Source organism: Quercus lobata, chromosome 8, assembly GCF_001633185.2.
Source record: "Quercus lobata isolate SW786 chromosome 8, ValleyOak3.0 Primary Assembly, whole genome shotgun sequence".
NCBI lineage: Eukaryota > Viridiplantae > Streptophyta > Magnoliopsida > Fagales > Fagaceae > Quercus > Quercus lobata.
The window spans coordinates 40,438,008-40,453,788 of record NC_044911.1 but is presented as its reverse complement, the minus strand read 5'-3'; the positions used below and the strand labels follow the sequence as shown (position 1 = coordinate 40,453,788).

The following is a 15,781-nucleotide window of genomic DNA, read 5'->3' as shown; positions in this document are numbered from 1 at the left end:
TTTGATTACACTATGGAGGTTGAAACATGAAGTATTTTTGCAAATGTCCAGATAACTGTTAAGTGTTAATGAAGGCATATATGATGTAATTAGATTCCGTGATGTTAGATGCCACTGTGGAGTTAGAGCATCTATAAAGCCCTTCGAAACCGCAATGAACAAGCACAAGCTCTTCTACAGTTGTGACGAAAGGAAAAGTCAATTCTTTGAATGGTGTTTGCCCCCATCAATGCGCCTTCCACTTTCGCAAGTAGGGATGATCCTGAGGAATTGTCAAGTGAGCTTCATCTAATTAGAGAAGAAATGAAAACCTTGCATGATATGGTCCAAATTAATGCAAGGCTAAAAGAGCTTCATATTTAGAGGGGTTGCGGTAATTGTGTATGTTATGCTTCTATTTCCGTAATCCATGTAGCAATAATTTGAACTAGGCCTTTGTATTTTATAAACGGACGGGTTGTGCTAATTAGAACCCATGGATATTAGCATGAACTATGAATGAGTAAATCTCAAATGGAGGTGTGGTTATGTAAGCCTAAATTTATCTTGTAAACCTCTTTGATAGTATATTTTAAATGGACAATTAGTTTGATTACAAAAGGTCTATGTACAAAAACATGATTGTAAATGTAAATTCAACCCACATTAGTTCATTTGATCCACATTCATTTGATCCACATCAGTTCATTCCAGTCCACTTCAATCTATCTTGGTGATGATTTGGGAGGAGAGGTTTGTGTAGAAGAATGAGTTGCTTGATTAACAATTTTGTCACCTTCTCCACATAATGTTTCTTGATAAAATTGCATTTTTCTTATATGTTATTAACGTCTTGATAGGCAATATTTACTGTGATAATGTAAAATGTATAGATGACTTGAATTATAAACTCATTTCCTAATATACAGAGATACAAATATACATAACAACAAATGAACACGACAAACCAATGCACAAAGTTCACTACATTTAGCAACAAATAACATAAATATAAGCGTTCAACTTTCCAATCCAAGAAATAAACAACAATCCAAGTTTATTCAAGAATTATTAAATCACTTCCTAATATACATAACCAAAAATATACATAACGGCAAATGAACATGACAAACCAACGCGCAAAGTTCACTACATTTAGCAAGAAATAACATAAATATAGAAGTGTTCAACTTAGCAAGAAAATAAGCAACAATCCAAGTTTGTTCAAGAAACAATACATATGTTTTAAACAGTACATCTAAATCCATGAAAACCAAATTACATAACCAAACAACAACAAATGTAATCAATCCTTCGGGTGCACAATTTCCTCCATCCATGCCTTCCTCCTATGCTCCGGCATGCCCATGAACACCAGTCTATCCTCTTTCTGTTGAAGAACCTTGGTGACCTTAACATACGAGTAGTTATCAAGGTATTCGTACTGATTTAGGACGTCAATAGCTTTCGATAGGGAGTAAGGATCACCACCACCGACTGATTGAGCAAAATGCTCAAAGCTACTGCTTGCCTTTCCCCTTCTAGCATGAAACCTTTCTGTTGTCATTGCAGTGCATTCCTTTATAATAGTCACCTCACTTATCCTATCCTCTTTCTTGGCAACCTTCTTCCCCTTGCCACTTGTATCTTGGATGGGACGTTTTTTAGCACGTTGGATTTGGTTCTCAATATTTGTATCATTCACAGTCTGAGGTACACTGTCCATGTTTGGAGTGTAGCAACCATCACTATCCAAGTGAATAGGAACACCATTATTGGCAGATTCCTCATCTAGGGCACGCTTTTCCTCCCTGTTTGGGGCTCGTGTGTTAGAAGAAATTTGAAGGACTTTTGAACATCCATTCTTCTGTAAGTTTGATGCTTTAGGATTTCCCTACAACAAAAATGTATAAGACTAAGTCAAAAAACAGGTAATTGACAAAGATTTAAATGACATACACCAAAATATGCAAATACCAAATGCAGTAATGAACTTATCACAACCACATTCCCCCACACCTCATCAGTGCCAATAACAATCTGTGTTGTTTGTATTATCTCATCCCACCCCAACCCTGTATGATTCAACAATAGAGACCACTTGCATTGTTTTTGCCTAAGCCCATTATGCTTTTGAATGACTTTCTTAGTGACGAAATTCCCAGTCTGAGCATTAAGAGCTCTTGTGACTAATTCCCAAACAGGCCCCTTAAAAAAAATATGTTCCATATTCTCTGACTTGTTCTTCCAACATAATGTCAATAAAAATCTGTTCTATATGGAAGAGGCCACATTTTCTCATCTGCATCCTGTGATTCATGTGTCATCTAATACAAATATCCCACATGGTCATTAGAACGTCACAACCACCACATAGACAATCATGTGAGAACTCACCATGGACAATGACAACATAACCATGTGCATTTGATTTCTCTCTAGAAATCCAAGTACTTAAAATGATGCTGCACAATCCAGAGACGATACTCTCTACTCTAAAGAAGACAATTAATGTATATAATGCTATATGTATACACAAGGAATACAAACATTAAATTGTGGTCTCTGTAATCCTTTGAGGAAAAAAAAAACTACCAAACAGACTTATACATAGCAGTAAAAGAGATGATAAACCTTTTCCCTTTTCATTTTGTAATTATTCTTAAATCAACTAATAGGGAAAAAAATAGTGCAGTAAAAATTATAAACATCACAAATTTATTTAAATGATAAGCCAATTACAGTGAAATTTGTTGTGGCATTAAAACTTATTGAAACTCAAAACCACGTAAAGTTCGTGTGTGGCAAAATCCTAGATTGATCACAAAGAGGAAAAACTAAAAGAGGGCATAGCCATCAAAGCCATCATTAACCCTGATAATTCCATTAAAATACAAGCTCCATGCAAGCAACAAGAAGGAAGAAATAAATAATGGAACTTCACAGAATGGGAAAAAAGGAGCTGGACAAAAACACACAAATTAAGGATCCCTATCAATTGTATGGACAAAACAAAAAGGACAATTCTTGATTTGGATCTTATGATGTTCTCCACATTTAACTATAATGGTCATTTGTATTCACATAAGATCATAAAAATCTATTTAACATTATATGGCTGAGATTGCATCAATATAAATATAAGGATTGGTGATATTATTTTAGTGGAAGAGTAAATCATGGACCACAATTCCTTTTACAGCATTTTGTCATATGAAATAACCATTAATCAAACAATTTTGTTTAGTTGTTACAAAACCCCTCCTTTCATAGTTGGTAAGGGGTAGTTCTAGTATGGAATTCCTCTATTCTTTTAAGTCAAAAGAAAGTTATGAAATTTTGACAAATTTTTATTTGGTAAGTACATTAACAAAGCTTAAAACAGAGGAAATCAGCTTTTGGAAGATAGTACCACCCTACAATGAAAGTCCCTTTTTTTTGGATTTTACCTGACGATAAAAGTTGTAAATAGCTATGACAATATTTCTTAAAAGTACCTGTATTTCAAGAAGTATATTGAACATTGTAAAACTATACCAAAGCTGTAAATGACATGAAGCACACAATTAGTTAACCACTCACCATGTATGACTAAAAAAGACTAAAGTTTTAATCAAATTTTAACAGGACTTCATTGTCAATGGTCCTTTTCCAAATCATGTGTTGCATGCTTATTGCTTATTGCTAACAACCTTATACATGCCTTCTATGTGTTCTTGTAAATAATACATCAGGTCCCTTATTCAAAGTTAGTATTTTATTTTTGCCCAACTTCTCTTGTTTTGCTTTCTTCTTTTCTCTATCAATTACCAGTTCCTCTTTCACTATAATTCTCTGTGAATTGTTATTTCAGTTCTTCTTTTAATCTCTACAAGCTCATTCTCTATGACAAAAACACACAAATTAAGAATCCCTAAGTACGTGGGCATGCCCTTTTTTTGAGAATTAGTAAGTGTTATCAATAGACAAAAAATAAAGAACAAGAAAAGTGGAAAAAAAAAAAAAAAGGATTATTCATTAAACCAATAGATTAACCAGATGCTTTTGTTAAAATCCATTTTTCTGATCATTAATAAGCCAAGTGTAAGATACAGCTGAAAGAAGTGCTGAGGTATTAGTCTATTTTGATTCTTAGAAGGGTAGGACATCAAGAAATACAACAATAATTGGTTATCAAAAAACAAAAACAACAATAATTGGCCTCATACAACTATATGGCCATCTTCCCTTCCCCCTTTCAACTACATGGCTTAATTAAAGTAAGCTTGGTATTATCTTGCAGCTCATAAACAACATAAAAACATTTCAGGCACTCCAACATACAGCTACCTATTGCTTCCCTCATATGGTGTTACAAAGAAAAGGAGAGAACCAAAAGAAAAGGAAAAAATTAAACAAACCAGTAGTTGATCACATGGGGAAAAACATAATGAAAACTAAAAGCATAAACTTCAAATAAAGAACTTTTAAAGAGCCTTAAAGTTAAAGCACAAGGAGCAAACAGAAAGAAACCCCAAAAAGAAATTATCAAAATAAGAATCAAGAAATTAGATAAAGCAACAGATCTCCGATTTCAGAAATTGAGGGCGAGTAAGAAATTAGAGGGAGAGAGAGCGCGCGAGAGAGAGAGAGATTTGTGTTCACCTAAACTCAGATGTCCGAAAACACTGCAGCTGAGAGAGATGAGAGACCAAGAGATCAAAGAGAGCTTGATAGGGAAGACCACGAGACCGATAGACTGAGAGATCGAAGGGAGGAGCCCTTCTTTGGATGCAAGACCCAGAGAGAGATGAGATTTCTAATTTGTGTGTGCGATGAGCAAGGCGAAAGTCCTCTGAGGTGAGTAGAGTGTGTATGCTTGGAGTAATGAGACTTCACTAAGTTTTCAGCAACACCAAAAGAGTCATTGGGGCTCCTAAGTGTGGTCTAACTTGATAGAGGCAAGTCATGAGTGTGTGTCCCAGCGGTTTGATTTTGTTTACAAGTTTGCCACTGTAACTTAGTTCTTACTTCTTATAACCCGAAAACTCACGAAATGTGCTCTTAGTTTCCATGATTTTAACTCAATTTTTTGAGTAATAAGTTATGGGAATTGAGAACAAAAACTAAACCAAACAAGCAAACTTGAGGTGGCACGGGCCTACAAAATTTGGGAATTGAGTGATGGAAATTAGTAAACCAAACATAGCCTTACATACTCTTTAATCAAGTTTTAGGGAAAATCCAACACAAAGGCTTCAATAGTGTGAAAACATAACAAGAGTGGAGTTGCCTTCACCCCAATGGGCGAAGGCAAAAATACAATAAAAAGGACAACATCTGTCAATGATAAACAAAGATGTAACCAACTATTAAAAATAATTACATAACTTGTGTTGATAGCTTACCTTTTCCTGCTTACTTAAAACTGACCCCAACCTGGAAAGAAAGTAAACCCATTTAAGAGACAGCATATGCCAATGTTAACAATAGAAAAGAGATACTCATTGAGGAAATGAAGATGAAGACACTGTTAGGCCCTTCATAATTTGTTGTTTTAATCTTATAAGATGCAAGGTTATCACAGTAATCGACTCAATTATCAACAAAAATTATAATCGGCTCAATTATGATTCCATATGAGTTCTATGTTGATTATCAATAAGCCCATCAGTCTCAAAAACATAGCCTAAGACCAGAACAAAAACTTGTGGAAAACTCAATATTGTGTTACTCCTAATACAACAAAGCAAAATTAGCATACCTTATCTTGCGTTTTTCTTCATGTTCACCTCTTCCCTTACTAGTACTCGGTGAATTTGCCTGCTTTCGCAGAACACCATCTTCCACATTCAATAGGACAAGGCTCTCCATGTAAGTATCCAAATAAAATGACACATATTCAGAATGAATGTGTACATTCAAAGTTCGTTGGCTACTGGGATTGAAAGACAGCAACTTTGCAGCCATACTCACTAGAACTTCACCATTCTTTGTAAAACCTACCACACTCTCTAAGTCTTCGCCAACCTTAATATCATATAGTTTGGTCCAAGATTCCACTACTCCATACTCTTTCATCACCCAAACTGAGTAACAGAGGACTGAAATATCTGGATCAGAGTTACAGGGGACAAGTGCAAGCAACCCACCAAGCACCGCGACCTTCATCTTCAATTCAAACCTTCCTTCAAGACACTTAGGCACAGCCATTTCATGAAAAACCTCATCCTTTATGTCAAATGAGATGATCATATTGCGTACCATACCATCTACATCATCGTCATCATCATCATCGTCACTGTCATTATCGTCCTCCGCAAACCAGTGGACTGATCCATTCACAAACCCCAAAGAGAACTTCTCTACAATTATAAACCGAGAACCACGGCCGGGAATGGTGCGCCACGCACCAGTGCGAAGCGTATAAATTTGAACTGTGGGTGGATCTCTTTCATATTCATTATGACTAAAGCCACCTTGAAGGTACACAAGTCTCACTAATTTGTAATCATCAGTTATGGGGTCATAGCCAAACCCCAGATGGTCCACAGCCTTATAAAAAACTGGGACATTAACAACAGGGCTTGGAGGAAGGGATATGGCTTTACGAATAGAAGGGTTCCAGAGAATTAGTAAAACGACATGGTCGCCACTGGGAGCAACATCCGCCAGACAAACCAGGCCATTACATGAACCAGCTACGAACAATCTGTTCATAGGGCTCTGGTATGGGGAAGGTAACTCTACAAAATCTGATGGGTATGCGAAAAACCCTCTCTTTTCCGCTTGTTTCATAAGAATACGCCGATTGGGAGGGTCTGGGATTGGGCCGCCATCGCTGACACCCAGCTTCAGCTTGTAGTCTATGTGTTTGGAAAAATGTTTACGAGGGAATGGGTCATCAGAAGAGAGCAAAGCGAAGCGCACTTTCTTCATTTTTAGATCGTAATGACTAAAGAGAAGGTAGGGTGAGTCTTTGGTGGTGTTTGAGAGAGTCCGATTGTGGTGCTCTGTGTTGAAGTCATGGCTGGAAATTAAAGAGAACCAGGACTTAGAAACGCACCTGAATCTGATGAGAGACTTCACCGGCAGCCGTGAGAGGATATCGAAGATAATAACATTTGGTAAATAGTCTGACATTGTTTCTTTGTCAGCCTCAGCCAAATGAAGTCTTGGTACAAAATGCACAGACTGAAGAGGGTTTTGTTTCCGTTTGCCGGGAAGAAGGACAACAAATTGAAGGCTAAAGATAGAGTTTAAATATAAAATATTTGACACTTGCGGGTGGCGGTATTGTTTGTGGATTGTGAGAGGCAAAAGTGTGCCAAATTGGTAATTGGCTCCTTTCTCTTAAAAGATGTAATAAAATATCCCTATTTTGAAATTATTTAATAAAATACTCTTATTTTGAAATTTAATTTTTAAAAAATTGAGTTTTAATAAAAAAAAACAATTTAATAAAAATCGAGTAATATAAAAAATTTTAAATGGAACTCAAGTTCCACGTTTTTTTTTAGTTTGATTTCATATAATTCGATTTTCTAAATAACGAGTTTTTTATTAAAACTCGAATTTTAGAAAATTGAGTTTAAAACATGGGCATTTTATTGGATAATTTCAAAACATGAGCATTTTGCTGAAAAGTTTTGACAAAAGGGACAAATGTCCATTTTGGCCAGTAAAAGTGGTCTCAATAGGTTATTGGTTGGCTCATGTGTGAAAATATTGTCCAAAATTTTTTTTTTATACGTAACATTACTCTAATTTAAAAAATTGTTTTTTGCTTTTTAAATGTTAAAATGGTGGGTTTTACTTTTAAATCATGTGTCTGATAAGTGTATTGTGAATCTAGTATTATGCTCTATTTGTTTCAACATCTTTCTAGTTGTTTTTCAAAAATTATTTTATTTTCTTATTTTTAGTAGTGATCTTAAAAATGAGCTAATGAAACATTTTCTAATTTTTGGTGCCAAAAAATTATTACACTTCTTGTATAATTTAAAATATTTATAAAATGTATATTGTGTAAACCAACTAATACAATCAATATAAATTGAAAATCCAAGTATGAAATTGGTTTTCCAACTAAAATTTTGAAAAAAAAAAAAAAGGCTTGTTATTCTAATGCTGCAATAATTTGTAAAATTTAAGTTTTTGATAAACTAGATAGTATCAAAATTAGTTGCCCTCCCTATTGATGTTCATCTTCAAACAATCCAATTTTCATTTATAATTTTTAAATTTTAATCAATACCAAGTGAGTGATAAAAATAAATACTTGCCTACGTCCACGTAGCTCTTGGCTTCATTTCAATAATTTCACATTGCCTCTTGGCTTCCTTTGTTTCACACGGTATGAGACATAATTGTTTTCTATAAAATTTCAGGATAAAACACTTCCTAATAAATAAACATAGTTTGAATAGGATTTTCCACTTATCAAATGTAGTTTTCTTTTGACCTGTTTTTGCTAATGCTAACAAACTCAATAAGACACAAAATACTATGTTGTGGGTTGCGTTAATTTGATATGAGAATAGTTGTTGGTTGCGTTAGAGTTGGATTGTTTAAGTTTGGAAGAGTGAAGAGAGAGATAGGATGAGTAGAGCCTGGTTTGGATACAGCGTCCACGTTCACCCTCTTGCGCGTTTTCAGCTTTTTTTTTTTTTTTTTTTTTTTTTTTTTTTAACTAGCACCTGGTGCACTAAGTGAACAGTAATTTTTCATACATTTAAAAATTATTTTGCTACAGTATTTTTAGTTTTTAGCAAAATAAATTGTGATAATGCCAAAATCGTCAGTTGGATCACTCATCCAATCCGGAGCTTTAGACGATCTTGTGGGACCTGCAAGATAAAGAGAATTGATCGAAGAGACCACTGAATTGTGCCCAGTGGGGGAGCCTCCGATGCTTAAGTAAGTATCAGCCCATATCTTTTCTACTATAAATAGCATTTTGTAGTGGTTTCTTGACATACCTTGCTAGTGAGACCAATTGTCCCTTTTATAGGTGATTTAGGTAGTTGTTGTACATAAATTAGGGTGATTATTACCTTGATTGTAACGTTTTTTGTCTTGATGAGAGTTTAAGACCTTTAATGGTCGTTATTGAATGTGTTGAGCAGTTATCTTTGATGGTCTACTAACGATGCAAGGTTGTCCATATTAATGGATGACCTTAATGATTTTTCTGGACTCATCAGTTGCCCCCCATTCCCAAGTCTGATTTTGCTTTATACTGGTCAGGCTTAGGGAATATTCTTGACTTGTTTAGATTCAGGCTTCTTTATCTTCAACTACTTTCTTCTTTAAGAATGGTAGTATTTTTGCGATGACTTCTTAGTATATGCCTTTTGAAGGTCTTTTTGGACGTTCGAGGGATCATAGCTTGATCTCGAAAGTGAGCTAATTTCTTCGGATGACCATTTTTTATTACTACTGAAGAGCAAGCTAATTTCTTTGGACGACCATTTTTTATCACTTCGATGCTTCTTCTTTCAGTCATTTTCTGGTTGTCACGTTTGTGTGAGAATCCTTGTCTGCTTACACTCGTCTAAGGGAATTTTAGTCACTTAGCCACTTTTAGGTGACTTACATCCAGTTACGAAATTTCTCCATTTAGACTTCGTTAGTGATTTGCATCGGTCTAGCAGAATCTTGTCCTTTTTTTTTTTTGTGACTTTCATCTATTTAAGGAATCTTGTCACTTAGGCTTTGTCAGTGATTTACATCCGTCTTGGCGGAATCTTATCACTTAGCCATTTTTTGGTGACTTATATCCATTTAAGGCTTCGTCAATGATTTACATCCGTCTTAACGGAATCTTATCATTTAGCCATTTTTTGGTGACTTACATCAATTTAAGGAATCTTGTCACTTAAGCTTTGTCAGTAATTTACATCCGTCTTGCCAGAATCTTATCACTTAGCCATTTTTTGGGGACTTACATCTATTTAAGGAATCTTGTCACTTAGGCTTCGTCAGTGATTTACATCCGTCTTGGCGGAATCTTACCACTTAACCATTTTTTGGTGACTTACATCCATTTAAGGCTTCATCAGTAATTTACATCCGTCTTGGCGGAATCTTATCATTTAGCCATTTTTTGGTGACTTACATCCATTTAAAGAATCTTGACACTTAGGCTTCGTCAGTGATTTACATCCGTTTTGGCGGAATCTTATCACTTAGCCATTTTTTGGTGACTTACATCCATTTAAGGAATCTTGTCACATAGGCTTCGTCAGTGATTTACATCCGTCTTGGCGGAATCTTATCACTTAGCCATTTTTTGGTGACTTACATCCATTTAAGGAATCTTGCCACTTAGACTTCGTCAGTGATTTACATCCGTCTTGGCGGAATCTTATCACTTAGCCATTTTTTGGTGACTTATATCCATTTAAGGAATCTTGTCACTTAGGCTTCGTCAGTGATTTACATCCGTCTTGGCGGAATCTTACCACTTAGCCATTTTTTGGTGACTTATATCCATTTAAGGTTTCGTCAGTGATTTACATCCGTCTTGGCGGAATCTTATCATTTAGCCATTTTTTAGTGACTTACATCCATTTAAAGAATCTTGTTACTTAGGTTTCGTCAGTGATTTACATCTGTTTTGGCAGAATCTTATCACTTAGCCATTTTTTGGTGACTTACATCCATTTAAGGAATCTTGTCACTTAGGCTTCATCAATGATTTACATCTGTCTTGGCGGAATCTTATCACTTAGCCATTTTTTGGTGACTTACATCCATTTAAGGAATCTTGTCACTTAGGCTTCGTCAGTGATTTACATCCGTCTTGGCAGAATCTTATCACTTAGCCATTTTTTGGTGACTTACATCCATTTAAGGAATCTTGTCACTTAGGCTTCGTCAATGATTTACATCCGTCTTGGCGGAATCTTATCACTTAACCATTTTTTGGTGACTTACATCCATTTAAGGAATCTTGTCACTTAGGCTTCGTCAGTGATTTACATCCGTCTTGGCGGAATCTTATCACTTAGCTATTTTTTGGTGACTTACATCCATTTAAGGAATCTTGTCACTTAGGCTTCGTCAGTGATTTACATCCGTCTTGGCGGAATCTTACCACTTAGCTATTTTTTGGTGACTTATATCCATTTAAGGCTTCGTCAGTGATTTACATATGTCTTGACGGAATCTTATCATTTAGCCATTTTTTGGTGACTTACATCCATTTAAGGAATCTTGTTACTTAAGCTTCGTCAGTGATTTACATCTGTCTTGGCAGAATCTTATCACTTAGCCATTTTTTGGTGACTTACATCCATTTAAGGAATCTTGTCATTTAGGTTTCGTCAGTGATTTACATCCGTCTTGGCGGAATCTTATCACTTAACCATTTTTTGGTGACTTACATCCATTTAAGGAATCTTGTCACTTAGGTTTCGTCAGTGATTTACATCCGTCTTGGCAGAATCTTATCACTTAGCCATTTTTTGGTGACTTACATCCATTTAAGGAATCTTGTCACTTAGACTTCGTCAGTGATTTACATCCGTCTTGGCGGAATCTTATCACTTAGCCGTTTTTTGGTGACTTACATCCATTTAAGGAATCTTGTCACTTAGGCTTCGTCAGTGATTTACATTCGTCTTGGCGGAATCTTACCACTTAGCCATTTTTTGGTGACTTATATCCATTTAAGGCTTCGTCAGTGATTTACATCCGTCTTGGCGGAATCTTACCACTTAGCCATTTTTTGGTGACTTATATCCATTTAAGGCTTCGTCAGTGATTTACATCCGTCTTGGCGGAATCTTATCATTTAGCCATTTTTTGGTAACTTACATCCATTTAAAGAATCTTGTTACTTAGGCTTTGTCAGTGATTTACATCTGTCTTGGCAGAATCTTATCACTTAGCCATTTTTTGGTGACTTACATCCATTTAAGGAATCTTGTCACTTAGGCTTCGTCAGTGATTTACATCCGTCTTGGCGGAATCTTATCACTTAGTCATTTTTTGGTGACTTACATCCATTTAAGGAATCTTGTCACTTAGGCTTCGTCAGTGATTTACATCCGTCTTGGAAGAATCTTATCACTTAGCCATTTTTTGGTGACTTACATCCATTTAAGGAATCTTGTCACTTAGGCTTCGTCAGTGATTTACATCCGTTTTGGCGGAATCTTATCACTTAGCCATTTTTTTGTGACTTACATCCATTTAAGGAATCTTGCCACTTAGGCTTCGTCAGTGATTTACATCCGTCTTGGCGGAATCTTATCACTTAGCCATTTTTTGATAACTTACATCCATTTAAGGAATCTTGTCACTTATTGCTGGAAAAATTCCTTGACGCTATGTCGTTTTGGACCTTCTTGAGGCCATGTTGATATCTACATTAAGTAGCACATGCACTAGCCAAAACTTGGTTATACAAGAATTTTAGAACAATTCATATATAAATAATAAGTTACCAATAGCCTAGGTGGACCTTTTTCTTATTTCCTTGTCATCCTAGAGTTTTACCTCTTTTGTGATCTGTTTAGTAATGCATATATTTTTGCATGGAACGTTACTAGGTGTAAATTTTTATAGACGAAGATAAAAGATACAGAGATAAATGTGTTACCTTAAATGACGATATTATTTTGTTACATATCTCGATCTTTTTATTGCTGGGATCTTCTTGACTAGCTCTTCCTTTTTTAAGATGACAAGCGCTTCTCTTTTCAAGGTTTTTTAAGCTCAACATGGTACTTCATGTCTAAGGCCTAGATCTCTTTGCTTCAATTTTTTTTTTTTTAGGTGCTTTGACGACTATGGCCATTGTTGTTTGTAATGGCAATTTCCTCTTCCTTTTTCTTTAATTGTACGGTTAAGTCACTTCAAAAGTGCTAGCTACATTTTGTTAGGAATGACGATGTACGAATATGCAATTGCATACTATACAATTATGGATGTCATTTGACAAAGTGAATTCTATATGAATCATAGAGAAGTATTCTATGATATAAAAAGGATTGAAGCTATTTGACTACATGCTTCTTTAAGTTGGTCTTTGTTAATTGCTTGCACCATATATAATTTTCAAAGCAATTTAAAAAGATTTTGGTGAGTTGACGGAGATAGAGGAAATTTATCGAGACTTAAAATCATGACCATATTGTGAACACGATCATTTAGCATTTTAAGTTTAGGAGACCTAATAGAACCTCTCAGACTCATGACGATGAAACATTTGCTACTAAGAATATATATAACCATATTAATTGTGATATTTGTAACAATTTAGTAGCAATATTTTCAACATGTTCTATATATACATATTTGTAGATAATCATGCAAGATTGATTTGCACTCAGTTATAATAAGCAAATATATGGCATGGCTAATTAAAAAGAAAGGAATGAATGAGTTACCTCGGCAAGAGACCTTAAATCACGATACTATTGTGTACATACCTCGATCTTTTCATTGTTGTAGTCTTCTTGATGAGTTATTTTGACATTTACATCATTCTTTTTACCATTGGAGTCTCCTTGCCAAGTTCTCCTCCTTTGAGATTTTTTTTTTGGTTAAGCTTAACATGATATTTCATGTTGAGGGCCTAGATCTCTCTTGCTTCATTCATTTGAAGGGATGAGAACTAGGCCACATTGTGGTAATTCGTCGAGGTCATTCCAAGGCTATATTTCATTTATCAAAGGACGAAGGTCATCCTATGTTCTTTTATCGTTGTTGTCCATAGCATCTAAAGACGACCAAAGGGTTTGTCCTCGTTCAAACATGAAGGGTGCAGTCCTTTGTTTGATGATAACCAAATGAATAATCTGTCATGGTTTGAACCCGTATATTTCTTTCTTGGGGCTTAATCTTAGCTTTAATTGTGTACTCAAAATAAGTCACCTCAATAATGCTTGCTGCATTTTGTTAGGAATGACAATATCCAAATAGGCAAATTGCATGTTGAACTATAATAGATATCTTTTGACGAAGTGAACTAAATGTGAATCATAGAGAAGTATACTATGATATATGAAGACTAAAGCTACTAACTATATGCTTCTTTAAAGTGTCAAAGTTAAAGCTGATATGTCCGTTATTTTGGATACTCAAATGTCCAAAGTATATCAAAAATGATTTTAAGATAAAAAGAAGTGTTTGATGTTGTGATAGCATGTGCAATAAGTTGGTAAGATATGAACTAGAGAAACAGTCATGAATTTTTTTTTTTTTTTTTAAATGGTGTAGCGAATCTTTTATTCTAGACCTCAAGTTTCTCTATTTTGACCTTACTAAATCATATAAGTAATTAACTATCAAAATAACAAACTGTTGCAGATATTTAAAGGATAGAAAGGGTTGAATTGTTAAATAATGTAATTGATCACGTCCTACGATACTATTATGGTAAAACCATAATGATATTTGGTTCCAATTTTTAGTGCCTCAACATGGCATATTTTAAAAAGAATTTGACTTCACCTTTCTTACAATCTCAATAATTATAGAGCTAGATTAAAGGAAAGTATAGGATTTCCTTGGATTTATTTATTTATTTATTTGACTATCTGCCTTAGATTCATTTCGCATTTAGTTGGTAACTTATGCAATTCCTTAAATTTAAGATATATACATTACACACATCAAAATCAAGTTTTGAAGATTAAGTTAACAAGAGAGAGAGTGAGTAAGGTTTAATTACCTGTTTGCCTTGGGACTTTTTCTAGAAATTGAATATCTGAGCCCACCTTTGCAAGGATCTTAGAATAGGCATACTTGGCTTGGAACCACTTTGTTCACATGGCAAGTGATTTAGATGTGTGTGTGTGGTACTTTGGGTACCCTTCTAAGCTGATTTCTTTTCAACGAGCTCTTCTTTGGTGGGTTGATATTGGCTTCAAAGCTATTGAGGCTTGACTCCCCATTTGTGATGTCAAAGGAATTTTCATAACCTTTGGTTGTATTACCCTTTTCCACTTAAGGGTTTTTGATATTTTTCTTGGCAAGTTCTTCTTGACAATTTCTTAAGAATATAGGTACAATCAAGCTAGCCTAGTTACACTAGTGAATAATTTAGTACTTTTACTGGGCAAAGTGTTAGACTTAGAGCTATATTGTCAAGCATAAATAATATTAACCACAAATGTTTGAATTATTTACTTAATTTTGAGTATGGCATATGTTGATGCGTCCATGACATAGTCTTTAGCACAATATCCCTCCAAGTGACTATGTAAGACAAATATGTATGTGTGTATAAAACAAAGGAAGCATAATTTAGTTCGTATTGAACACTAAAATAATAGCTCAATTTATGAAATTATGATGCACAGACATAAAGATACCACTAAAGTTTTCATGACACCATATGGTGGGATGTATAAATGGAACAATTTAAATTCTCCATTCTCAAAGTCAAAGTAACATGTGATTATACATGGAAAAGTTTGAATGGTAAACTTTTTTCATTCTATGGTGGAACATTTCAAGATATAAAATTTCATATCTTAGTAATGATGATGGAATTTATTTCAAGAAGAAATATACTGATACTAAATAATATCTTTATGTATATTGGCATAAATTCTAATGATTTTTGAATTAGGAAATTTTACAAACTTGCATTCCTTGAATATCTAGATTCTTTGACCCAAAAATAATGCCATTATCATATTTTTTAAACCATCTTATATCTAATGATATTGACCACTCCAGAAGTAAAAACATATAATGTTTTATACATTTAATTGACTGCTCTAAGGAACATTTATAAAATTAATTTCCATTAGGAAACTAATTGTAGAAAGTAAAAACATATAGGAGTATTCACAACTTTCTT

At 34.6% G+C, this 15,781-nt stretch overlaps 1 protein-coding gene across 1 annotated transcript; it reads right to left on the bottom strand.

The window, feature by feature from the left end:
- Positions 1–1,104: 1,104 nt before the first annotated feature.
- On the bottom strand, positions 1,105–7,267 carry LOC115957427 (F-box/kelch-repeat protein At3g06240-like). The gene is made up of 3 exons (XM_031075665.1): positions 5,723–7,267; positions 5,367–5,397; positions 1,105–1,873 (listed from the first exon to the last, which is right to left on the bottom strand). The coding sequence occupies exons 1-3, from the start codon at positions 7,099–7,101 to the stop codon at positions 1,286–1,288; spliced, it is 1,998 nt and encodes a 665-aa protein (XP_030931525.1). The 5' UTR covers positions 7,102–7,267; the 3' UTR covers positions 1,105–1,285.
- Between the last annotated feature and the right edge of the window lie 8,514 nt (positions 7,268–15,781).

What these genes read in the sequence shown, in the direction of transcription:
- LOC115957427 (XM_031075665.1), bottom strand. Translation starts at nt 7,101, where the DNA reads ATGTCAGACTATTTACCAAATGTTATTATCTTCGATATCCTCTCACGG. An exon ending in GAAGAAAAACGCAAGATAAG is followed by an intron (nt 5,398 to 5,722) that starts GTATGCTAATTT and finishes CTTTCTTTCCAG; the next exon opens with GTTGGGGTCAGTTTTAAGTA. An exon ending in TTTTAAGTAAGCAGGAAAAG is followed by an intron (nt 1,874 to 5,366) that starts GTAAGCTATCAA and finishes TTTTTGTTGTAG; the next exon opens with GGAAATCCTAAAGCATCAAA.